Below are 12,528 nucleotides of genomic sequence, written 5' to 3' on the forward strand. Positions count from 1 at the left end.
TGTAAGCACAATGGAAATCTGAATTCTTGACTAAAAAAGATTGACGTTCTAAGTGTATATACAATAGGCAAATTGAATATTCCTTTCATTCAAATGCACACTTTATTCAAAAATGTCATTATTATACATGGTGTCAACGGTTATTACCATTTACCAATACAATATGTAAGATAGTTAGGTACTATATATTTATCATTAGTAAATACCTAGTAGACTCTCTCCTCCTCCAAACGAGTAAATCAAATTATATATAATTTTTGTTCAAATATCAAATCATATACTTAACGTTTCTTTAAATTGAGTACAGTATAGTGGAAGTTGAGATGATAATAATCTATACAAACTTTTAACACACCACACTAAAAGGTGAAAAAAGTTTTCTTACTTTCTTTGACTGTAAATTAATGGACATGAGACCTCTCTTGAATTTTTCTTCAGTAATTCCAGAAAGGTTCAAGATCAACCGGTCCAGTGGAGGAAGACGGATCTTCTTGAGTATCAAACAGTCTCTTACCGAATTCAAAATCCGATGAAATATCAGTGTTCATGTCTGTCGAAACTCCGGTTTCTTGTGAGACACTCATCGTTTTGTGGCTCTGTCTTCTGTTGTTCTCAATCATAGCGTGTAGCACTGAGTGTTCCTGCGCGAGAATCGGGCTATGTAGTAGATTCGTGGAAACCTGGAGGGACTGAGTTTGATAGAGTGGGATCCTATGGAAAATGTCGGCTTGGATCGAGTTAAGAGCAGGGCTACTGAAGCAATTGAGTGTTGTGGTTCCTTGGTTTTGATCTGTTTGGTTGGAGAAGCAGGGCACGTAGACAGGTTCTGTTTTGGTTTTATCGTTGTAAGGCGAAGAATCGGTTAAAGAGGGCAGAAGCGTAGGGTTAAAGTCAGTTCCAAGGGAACCGATTCGGATTAGACTTGAAATAGGGATCTTCTTCCCTCCTGCACTCTTCTGAAAAACCCTACAAATCACCCATTCATTCTGCAAACAAAAAGCAAAATTAGTAAACAAAAGCAAAACAGAGGAGAAACAGAGGATTTTAGATAGGGAAAACAGAGTAATTGTTGGGTGGTTTTTAGGGTTAACCTTTGCGGTTTTGGGCAAGTTATGGGCGGAGAATTTTCCTTCAAGCCTGTACTCATGCATCACCCAGTTGGTTTTCTGACCTTTAGGAGCTCTTCCTCTATAGAAAACAAGTGTCTTCTTCATCCCAACAAGCGATTTGCCTCGGTATATCTCCTTGTCCTTCCCGGTCGCCTTCCAATAACCGGCTTCAGTTGCTCGGTTAGTCCTTAAACCGGTCGGATACTTTCTGTCTCTCACACAGAAAAAATACCATTCTTTCTCACCAATTTTAGCCATCCCTGTATACCAAAATAAGACCCCAAAAATTAATCTTTCCACAACATAAGATCTCAAGAAGAAGACTCGTTTCGATTCAGACAAAGAATGTTAAAAAACTTGGTATGGTGTTGATCTTGAAAACATACATGGTAACTCCCATGGCTCCGATTTGTTTAAATCAACTTCACCAATAGCTTTAGCTGAGAAGCTGATGTCAAGAACCTTCTTATGGAGATAGTGAGTTATGAGTTCTTCATCTGTTGGATGAAATCTGAACCCTGGAGGTAAATCCATCTGCTCTTCCTCCTTCTGAAACCCACAAAAAGTCTCCATCGTTTCTCCCCCAACTCAAGAAAACCTTAAACCCTTAGAAATAAAACAACAACAAGTTGATAATTCAAAATAAAAAAAACTTAAATATACGTTTCTTGATATTGATCTTGAAACGGTTTTGATGAAGAGATATATGGATTTAGAGAATACTATGTATGATATATTTTTTATAAATAGAGATTGAAAAAAAGATGAACAGAGAAGTTAGGGAGAAAGGTTAGGAAGATGAAGAGGAGGAAAAATATAAAGGGAAAAAAGCCAAATGAAACTATAAAGATTGAAACTTTGAAGGAGTGGAGAAAAACAATATTTCAATATTTCATTTTCTTAATTATAGGAAAATTACGTCAAAACGAAAATTTTGTTTTTTTTAATAAGAATTTGAAAGAAAAGGAAAAAAAATGTATTTCCCCATTTTTTTGTGTGATGAGAAAGATACGTAGTGTGTAACGCAACTTGGGTAGGTTGTTTTAGCACTTTCCCCTTTTACAAAACTTTTTCTGAGCTTTTCTAAATATTCGTAAGAAATAATTTAATTTGAAAAAATAAATGATCAGACCTTGAGAAAAAAAACAGTTTTTGAATCGCTATAGGAACTAGAAAATTATATATATTTGCGTATTTACAAGAGAACGGATAATTATGATTATTTGAATCTAACGCATTAAACATGGTTACTATAATTGTACTGAAAAATACAAAGAATGATCTACAACCTTATTACGTCAGTTAAGTATTACAATGAATATATAATGACATGAATGCCTTAGAAAAATAAGTTACAGAGAAATAACTACAGTAAAACCTCTATAAATTAATACTCTATAAATTAATAAACACTATAAATTAATAAATTTTGCTAGTCCCAAGTCGGAACAGTGTAAAAAATAATAAAATTCGATAAGATAATAAGATAATAAATTTTTTGAAATCCCTATATAAAATATGGTCCCAATAATATCATAAATTAATAATCATGTAAAATTACATACATATATATATATATGCTGATATAGTAAAATATGTTTCTCTTAAACCTCATATCCATAAAACAATTGTTATATTGTATCTTTAAAATATAATGATATAAAATATTTTATAACATTCCATAAAGCACGTCAAATTTTTTAAAGTTTTCAATTTCTAAATATGCATCATTTACATTTGGATAGATTGATAGACTATTAAAATACGATAATTGATATTCTTATTCATAAATTTGAATATTTATGTCATGTATATAAGTAAATTTGTCTACAATATTTGTAATTCATTGTCAAAAATATTTTTTAATTATTTCAAATTCAATTTCAATAACATAAAATTTACAACATCCAAAATTTTAATCTTATTCTGCAAAAATTGTCTCAATTCATTATTTTAAAAAATTGAGCAATTAAAAATATACCTATAAATTAATAATTATTAATTTACACTATAAAATAATAATTATTAATTTATTGATAAATTAATATCACTATAAATTAATAAAATGTCTTAGTCCTAACATTATTAATTTATAGAGGTTTTACTGTATATGGTTTTGAATTCTTCTTTTTTTGGTTTTGAATATTTCTGGTGGAAACAGTTTCTGTTTAGTGACTATCTAAATAGTAAATACTTTGGTGTTCATGCATGCTTTCGATATATATTTCATAAAGAAAGTGGAAATTGCGTAACTAAATCCCAAAGTTTAATTATGATATGCAATGTCATCTTTCTTTATTCGTTTGTGAAGAATGATGGAACATACTTTAAAATATTAACCTATGCTGACGTCAAAATATATATATATATATCTTAAACTTTTCTCGTATAGACATTTCATTTTATAAACTTTTTTCATTTCTCTATAATAGATATTTTTTAAAAATTAGATAAATAAATTATCTTTGTATATTTGTATTCAGTAACCATATCTAACCACTTTTATGAGATCGAACAAATTACAAATTATAAACTAGAAAGTCGTCCGTGCTTGTTAAGCAAATAAGAATACTAAAAAGTTGAAATTTAGATGACTCGGTACCAATTTAATATGTAAGATAGTAATGTTTAGCAATAAATATAATTTAACTTTATAACTCTCTTTCCAAAAGAAGAATCAAGAAGGCATGATTGACAAATGATGTCTCTGCTAGTACTTTTATTGGTTCTTTATTCGTCAAAGTTTTATTACGATTATATAAAAAAAGAACAAACACTTCGAAAAGGTCAAAGAAATACATAGAGCTTTCTATTTTGAAGAGTGAAGTGGGTTCGGTGTATTTCTAACACATTTTGATTTTGGTACCATCAATTTTTAGCATTTATTTAGGACTGGAAAAGCTGTTCAGAGTGGATGTTCGCCTAGATTCCAGTTGTTATATCTTTTTTTTTGCATGTAGCTGTCTGTTTATGTTCCAAAAAATATGACGGATTCCATAACTTAGTATGAAGATATATTTTTCTATGAAAATTGTATCAACCATTTTATTTTCATTAACTTACTGAAGTCATTATTCATGTATTCTACTATAATATATCTATTGTAATTTAAATTCAATATTTTAACATTACGATGATTGTGACATAATGCCAAAAATCGATAAATTGAGTATTTTTGAAGTAAAAATACTAATTTTAATTAGTGAGTACTTTTATCCGATAAAATTGTAGTTACATTGTTCACAGATAATTAATACGAACTAACTAGTCCTAGTAAAAGATGATGATATGGTAGAATCTGTTTTAAGTTGGTTATTAAACCATTAAATGTTGCATCTGAACTAATATCTAAATTAGTAGACAAAATAAATTTATGAGTGGTCCCTTTTTCAGGTTCGGATAGAGAATACAAGAAAATGAAACCATGGAAAAAATAATTTATGTTTGTAAGGAAATGGAATTGAAAAAAAATCCAAATGCAACACCGTTTTGTCCATGATGGAAAGAAAGGACCAGTCAAATGTATAAATATTTTTCTTAAAAAATAATAAAATAAAGCATTTCTTTTTATTTTCATTTTGATTGTAATAAAATTGGTTGATAAGAAAATAATTTGGAAAATATAACGCACAAAGTTTTAGGCAGCACCATTTCATATTTTCCATTTGTTATAATTATGCATGTAGAAATTAGGTTTCTGACAATGAATTTGTTTCAAAGGAGAAACAAATTCAATAAAGAACTCTTTTTAAGATCGAATCAAAGTTAAAAAAAGTAAAAGAATTGAAATCTCTTGAGGAACAAGTAAGAGTTTGGCTAAAAAACTAGGGTTATTGTATTAAGTGTTGGATAATGTTACAAGAAGAGGATATCCTTTTATTTATATAAATGCATTGATTACAAGATAAATATATTTTCTTAAAATATTCGATTAAAGATATGGTAAATTTACTCTTTTGATGATCAGGTCGGACTCAGTGGCGATCTCGGAAGTCGGTCAAGTAACTTTGCTGGATTTCTGCTTACAGGCCCATTTAAATGGTTAAAAAAGAAGAATTCCCCGATTTAGCTGATATGCAAAATTACTTAGTTTACTTTTGGTTTAAGTCGGAATGTCGGGATGCTAAATCCCTCACCAACAATACATATATTAAAATTAAGTAGAATATAATAAGCACGAGAAATATTTTCATTTATCATCTTTGGCATAGTTGAGTTTTACCAAACAATTAAGATTGTCGTACAGTATACATTTCATCATCCCGTGATTTTTTTCTTTTATCTCCAATAACAATTACAAATAGAAAGAAATCTCTATTGGTACGAGTAGTTATTAATGTGCTAATATTATCAATTTCGTCATCTAATCCATTTCTTTCACACTTAACGTTTCCTTCAAACGGCCTATAAACAGTTTACATAAGACTCAAGAGGAGTTTAGCCAAGTATGTATGATATTGATATGTTAAAAGTTTTAAACAATATTCTTTTAGCAACGTAGGTATATGAAATGTGAGAATTCTATATAACATCTTTTAAATTTATTAGATTCACTTAACGATAAGTGTGAGTTTTGTAAACTTTAAAAGTAGTATATAAACTTTCTTGAACCACTATCAAAATTTGGATTAGATAAGTCTTATTCAAATATTGCGGGATGCTTCTATGATCACAATTCCTAACGATTTGGTGACTCCCACATTTATAGAAATAAGTTTTTATATCAAACGAAGATTGAGGAAAATGGCGGGACAGCGCATATTACATTTTTTTATTGTTCTATTAATATACTCAAAAGTAGCACCTTTTCATGCAATGAAATTACAAAATGCATAAGTTGGCGCCTCACGTCTATTAATTAAACACTAGCTATAGATAATAAAAAATGGATCTCACGTATTGACCTAAATCACAAAAAAAGAAAGAAAAAATAAATAAAAAAGTTAGAAGAATATAGCATATTCTCTACAACTTGTTTCATGTTCATTTGTTTGCTCTTTAGTTTAGCCAAATCAGAGTGACACACTGACACTGCATTTACCACAATTACGTATCTAAACATAGTAAAAAGAAAGATCATCTACGCTTCTAAGCTCTGATAATAACATTATACGCACTCACTTAGACTTCTGCACCTGACCTAGTGGCTGAAGAAGGATCAAAACTCGTAATATCACCCTAGCTAGTTATATACTATACTAGTATATTTTATGCAATAGACATTTATTTTCTGTTTTAGAAAATCCCGCCTAATTAAAGAACTAGACGACTAGTATGCACAAAATGTCAAACAAGTCGATAATATTTTCAATTGATAAAAAAATATTTTTATAAAATTAAATATGGTCGGCTAATAAAATTAAAATTCTGCTTATAGAAGATGTTGCAAATTAGGTGGTAAGAAAGCTACGAATATTTCTCTTTAAGGAAATTATCCAGTAAGACAAGACCACGTATCAATATGAACGATTGCAAAGACCTTCTGGTCTCTTCGCTAATCGTAAGCCTTTGATTTTGTATTATAGTCAAATTAAATTTTATAATATACCACGTCATTTTTATTTCCTAATACCAGAAATTTAGGCGAATGGCCAAGTGTCTACATGTTGAAGAGACGATGAAGATTAAAACCAACCAGCTTATGAATAGCTTAATTAAAACCCGAGCAGAGTTGGCCAGATTATATATATTTTTATGTACGTGCTTCCAACTCAAATCGGTATATTTGTGTTTAATGGCATATATATTTTCTGTTCTTTAGTTTTGCAAATTATAGAACAATATACAAATTAAACTGTTTAATCGGTATATTTGTGTTTAATGGCATATAAAGTATCATCAATTGTTTTTTCACTGTACGTAGTAGGTTTCCTAATTTTTTTTTTAAAAAACTAAATTATTCAGTGTTATGTAAGCCAGTGAGCGTCATAGTTATCGTGTTAGCAATTTGGTTAATGATAGCGATAACACAAACATAGAGCCCCCTGTCTCATTTGTTTAAATACTCGGATAAAACAAGCATAATTGTTAGTTTATCAGAAGACGATGAGAAAAATGCATAATTGTAACATGTGATACAGTGCTAGGCCTAAAAACCAAATCAATGGTGCTAGCTTTTTTGGTGATTACTTATTTTGACCCATTTTCATATGTTGGGCTCCGAACTGTGGGGTTCAATAAAAGTGTGATCATACTTGGGCGCGCAAATGGTCAATCATAAATACTACTACATATGTAAAATAGCACAAAGCATTATAAAAAAACTGTTTTTAAAAATTTTTTTTTTGTAACATATGAATTTGAGTTAGTGTTAGCATGTTATAAACCCAGATTCAAACTCGACGATCGACAATGATGTACGTCTATAAGTTGTAGACGATTTACTATATCACTAGATTAGGACCCGTGCTAGAGCACGGATTGAAATTCTTTTTATTTATATTATAATTTTTATATAAAATATAATTTATGTGATTGTTTTTAAAAGTTGTTGTGAATAAAACATTATACAATAAAATCATATGTTAAATATGAGGACTTGAAATATTTTTGAGATTTCTTATGATTGTTCCGTGGATTAGCCTAAATTTTTTGAAATTTATCAAATCAATCATAATAAACATTATTTTTGTTATTTTGATTAGTTTCTAGTATAATCGAAAATCACTCTTAATCCACCGAAGAATGATTAAATTTTGAGATTTTGTTGCCTATATATAGTTAATTAAATATTCTGTAGAGCTTTTTTTTTTTTGAATATCCTTTTTAATTAAGAAGATCTGAAATCGAGATATAACTAATGGTTACAATCCATATAACCTATCAAATAATCAAATAATTAATCTTATAACCCATATTATTTAGTCTACAAAAGAAGGTTGTGTACTTCCGTTTTATTATACAGAGGATTATATGTTGGGTTTTACGTGTATTTGTAAAATTATTGAGTTGCTACTCGGTTCTTGTAAGATTTCAATTCCAACCCCAACACAATCGATTCTTGATAAATCAGTTTCAATCAAAAAGTGCATTATTCGCAAAAAAAAAATCCCAATGATATATAAATACTGGGATTTTTACACAAAATGCCATTTATTGAGCCAAATCTTTTGTTTTTACCATTTGTCTGAATAATTTTCAGATTTGCTATTTTTGCCATTTTTAAATATGAAATATTTCAGAGTTTTTTTTCATAAAAAATATACTTGGTAACATAATTTAACTATACTCTAAAAAAACTGTAACCTAGTAAACCCAAACATCATGTGTAAATTAGATATAAAAATGTGGCAAATCAACGAAGGTATTTGGAAAGTCCCACATCCCACAAATACCATCACAAAAAGTCCTTTCCAAGTAATAAACTCTATAAATACTTTAAATTGTATTTTGATGATAAATATTTGCTTACCATAGCTTCCGCTCTGTATTCTCTCTGCTTTCTTAGTTTCCTTTTTCAATCTTTTTTTCCCCTTTTGGTTCTCGTTTTACAACCGATGCAAACCCCCTCAATCAACCAGATCCAACCTCACTGCCGACGGAAATCAAGTCCCCTTGTCTCTTTAATCATCGATCCGGAATGCAATCACCTCTGCAGATTTCTCTTCCCCAATGTCACCCGAGCCTTGGCAAGGGGAGACGGAGGCGACGGTTAGTGAGGAATCCTCCAGAGAAATGATTTTTCTCCGCTTTTGGGCTACCATCTTGAACACATACCATTCCCTGAGCTTGGCAGCTCTGTATCTGCTTTCACCGGAGACGCAGAATTTCCCTTCACTCTCCCTGGTCAGCCGCTGTATGTATCATCTCTTCCGATTTATCACAGCACTTTTCCTGTGGATGAACATCAAAACAAAGATCGGCATGTTAGCTTTACAGAAGGATTTGCCCAAATTCCAAAAGCCCAGGTTCTATCTATCTAACCCTCTATTATCCTGTCGACTTTGTCTAGAATTTGTGGCTTTACTCGGTGTTCGAAGACTGCATCAGAGAACCCATTTAGATAGGCTGTCTTGGATGTATAAGGGGTATGTTAGAACTATGGTGTTTGCTCTGCTCTTGACTTGGTCGGGTGAATCCCGAAACTGGTTTTATCAAAGGGGTGTCAACCCCCATCACCCACCATATTTCCTGAAGCTCAGGTCTGTTGATTCATGTTCTGTGTATTGCCGATCACAATCTTTGTGTGGAATTCTTGATCACCATCTCCATGGCAGAGAGGATCCACCTGATTTGTCACGGTCTTACACGTATTCCTTGCACCTGCTAATCACTTCATTGGTAAGCTCTACTGCTCACAACACAATACAATCAACCTCTCGCTCGAAGCTCAAGCATGGTTTCTATCTATCAATATCTTACCGGCTTCATAACGTGTGTGGAATTCTTGATCACCATTTTCATGGCAGAGAGGATCCACCACTTATGATACGCATTTACACATGCTGCTTACGAACCCTGGTTTTAGCTCCAATGATGAACTCTACCTCGCCTAAACTTTTGAAGTCTTATGGCACCGCAGCTCTGATGACACAATACCGAGGAGGTGATTTTGGTCTTAGAGGTTTCTCAATCAACAATCACCCCTCGACAATTCCGACCAATTGCTTTAAACACCGCCGCCTCAAGAAGCCCAATATCTTCACCTCCATCACCACCCGGACTTTTGTCCCCCAACTCCTTGCTCTGGCCTTGCTTCCGCTAGTGCTCTTCACCCAGGCAAGCTTTTTGGCTCTACCTACCATTTCAACGGCACAATGTCTCTTGACTGTGACCAACTTGTCATCTGTCGAACTCATCGACGACGACCATTCTTGCAACCTTGATGCCGCATGTACCCATCTGCTCCATAGCATTTGTTTCATAGCTATCATGGATCCTTGCTTGATGTTCTATTTTTTTTTATTTATGCTTATGGTTTTGGGGAAAACCTTTGTATGTTACTTTTTAAACTTTGGGATTTTATATCCTCTTCTTTGTATTGTTTCTGTCTGATTGAATTGAAACAACCGTTTGTCCAAAAAAAAAAAAAAGAAAGGCAGCACATGAAAATCTCGAGAAAAAAAGAAAAGGTTAACACTCCTTGAAACAAAACCAAAACTGATTCATTAATTAGATCCCAAAACTGAAAGTTTTGAACCAAAGCCTTCTCGTTGAGTTTCCACGTGCCATTTCCCCGTACCAATTTTTTTAATGATGCTGGTGCTGGTGACAGAAACTTAGGTACCAAAAGGTTGTTCTTGAGACTTGTCCTTGTTGTCTTCTTTTTCAGTGTTGGTGTCTAGTTTCTTAGTGTATTCTTCGATTTTTCTGATCTGGGTCTTCATGGTGTCAACATCTTTAGACTCCATAGCTTTCTTGATGCTGGAAATGTAAAACCTCAAGTCCATGATCACATGGTTATTCTTCATGATTCGTTTCTCAGCATCTGCTATGACGCAGTGGGCTTGCAAAGTTGCAGTCTCAAGATCAGCTGGAACATTGGTGGTGGAGTAAAAACAGCCTTGGTGGTAAGGCTGAAAGAAGGAGAAAAACAAAAACAAAATTGGGTGAATATCTTGAAAAATATTATAAAAAGTAGCTAGTATTCCTCTCACCGAGGCAAAAAATGAATATATGATACGCATATCATTCCACAAAATCACATCCCTAATTGTTGACAAAAAAAAAAAAATCGCATGCCTAAATATAATATTATCACCCATCACTTCGCTATAAAGAACATTATTCAACATGCATGTATAAACGTAGAGAGAGACCAACTAACCTTGTTCAGAGACTCAGAGTTCGAAGACCTTGAATCTGAATCCTTCTTAACGCAGCAGCAGCCATCTCGACGACGAGTTTTTTTTGTTTTTTTCTTTGTTCTTAGGGGTTTTAGGGCACAACACTGAATCGAGAGGAAGTTTTTATAAAAAGCCCAAAAACAAAAGTTATACGAAATATATACTTTTTTGAGTATAGTTTAAAAAATCATTGAGTTACGAAGAGCAATCCCATTGGAGCAACTTGTTTAGAAACTCTTGATTAAAAATAATAAAAAGTTTAGACTCCAAATTCTCCAGCTGAAGATGTCGTTCTTATTAGTGCATGGTTAAACACTAGCACAGACCCAATTGTGGGTAATGAACAAAAAGGATCCGCTTTTCTTTTTGGAAAAGAATTGCTACATATTTTTCAAATAGCTCCTCTGTTGTAGGCTTATCAACACGGAATTGGAACCATTGCAAGCAAAGATGGCAAAAGAAAAAAGAGAAGGTTGCCACTAAGTCATCAAAGCGAAAGGGGGAGAAGGTTGCCACTAATTAAGACAACAATTGAAAAAAGAGAGACGAATTCTCGATCAAGTCTCGAGAACCTGTGGACGCTAAAAGAGAAAGTCATAGCGGAGCGAAATAAACTATCAAGGGATGGAAGTGCTTAGAAGTCTTCTTGCGAAAACAAAACAACTTTAAATGAAAGAAGAAACCTTGATCAAGAATGTTCTAATCTTGAAATGCAATAAAGTTTTCACATTTGTGTCTTTAAACTTAAGTTGTATGACATCTCCCCATCTGTGTTTTTTTTTAAATTGTATCATCTCCCAATATCACTTTGTTGTTAATTATGTTTCACGTTCTGCATAATTAATAGTATTATCTTTTAACTCACGTCTCTCTGCCCTTCCTAACTAACCAAAGTCTCTTACTATAATTTATAAGTTGAACCATTAAATCCAAAACTTCCAAAACTGAAGTGAGACCCTAGTTCAGAGGATTGTGTGGACGTTGAAATTTAAGTGTGTGGTTAACTCCATTAAACATCTAAAGAAACTGAGATCAAATATGGAGAATAACTAGATTTGCAAACTTTGTCGCCATCTCATTAACCATCTAAATTCTCTGCAAAAGTAAAAAACTGTCTGCATAAGCAAAGATCAAATCAAAATAAGTAAAGAGTCTCTTGTAAAAGAAACATCATATCCATCTGTCAAGAAAACTCGAATATATATTCGAAAGGAATATTTTAAGAGGATTTGATGTTTGCTTTTTTCATATACAGAGAATATACAATATTCTCTTTTTCTATATGTTTATAGATCGCAGGGCTAATTTCATAAAAATCTTTATCTCTTTCTCTACCTTTTTGTTTTTATTTTTTTGGTCAACACCTTTTTGTTTTATTTAAACCAAAGAGACTTCTTCTTCTTCTTCATTCTTCTTAAACTCTGTTTTTTTTTTAGAACCAAACATAAATCTCTCTGTTTCTTCTCATCGCTTCACATCAACTTTAACTTCAATCTTAAAAATCTTCTCTCTTTCACTACCTTTTTTTTAAATTTGAACCAAAGAAACTTCTTCTTCACGTCATCTTCATCTACTTCATGTCGTATCCTATTCCTAATTCACTCAATTCTTCATTAGATGAAGCATTTGATAAC

General features: G+C 32.1%; 1 protein-coding gene across 1 annotated transcript; it reads right to left on the reverse strand.

The window, feature by feature from the left end:
• Window positions 1-254: 254 nt before the first annotated feature.
• Window positions 255-1,987, reverse strand: LOC104726731 (NAC domain-containing protein 100). Its single transcript, XM_010445662.2, has 3 exons — window positions 1,496-1,987; window positions 1,092-1,369; window positions 255-986 (listed from the first exon to the last, which is right to left on the reverse strand). Exons 1-3 carry the CDS (start codon window positions 1,680-1,682, stop codon window positions 435-437), a joined length of 1,017 nt encoding a protein of 338 aa, XP_010443964.2. The 5' UTR covers window positions 1,683-1,987; the 3' UTR covers window positions 255-434.
• Between the last annotated feature and the right edge of the window lie 10,541 nt (window positions 1,988-12,528).

The sequence above is a fragment of the Camelina sativa genome, chromosome 11 (genome assembly GCF_030686135.1).
Source record: "Camelina sativa cultivar CO46 ecotype springtype chromosome 11, ASM3068613v1".
NCBI classification, from domain to species: domain Eukaryota; kingdom Viridiplantae; phylum Streptophyta; class Magnoliopsida; order Brassicales; family Brassicaceae; genus Camelina; species Camelina sativa.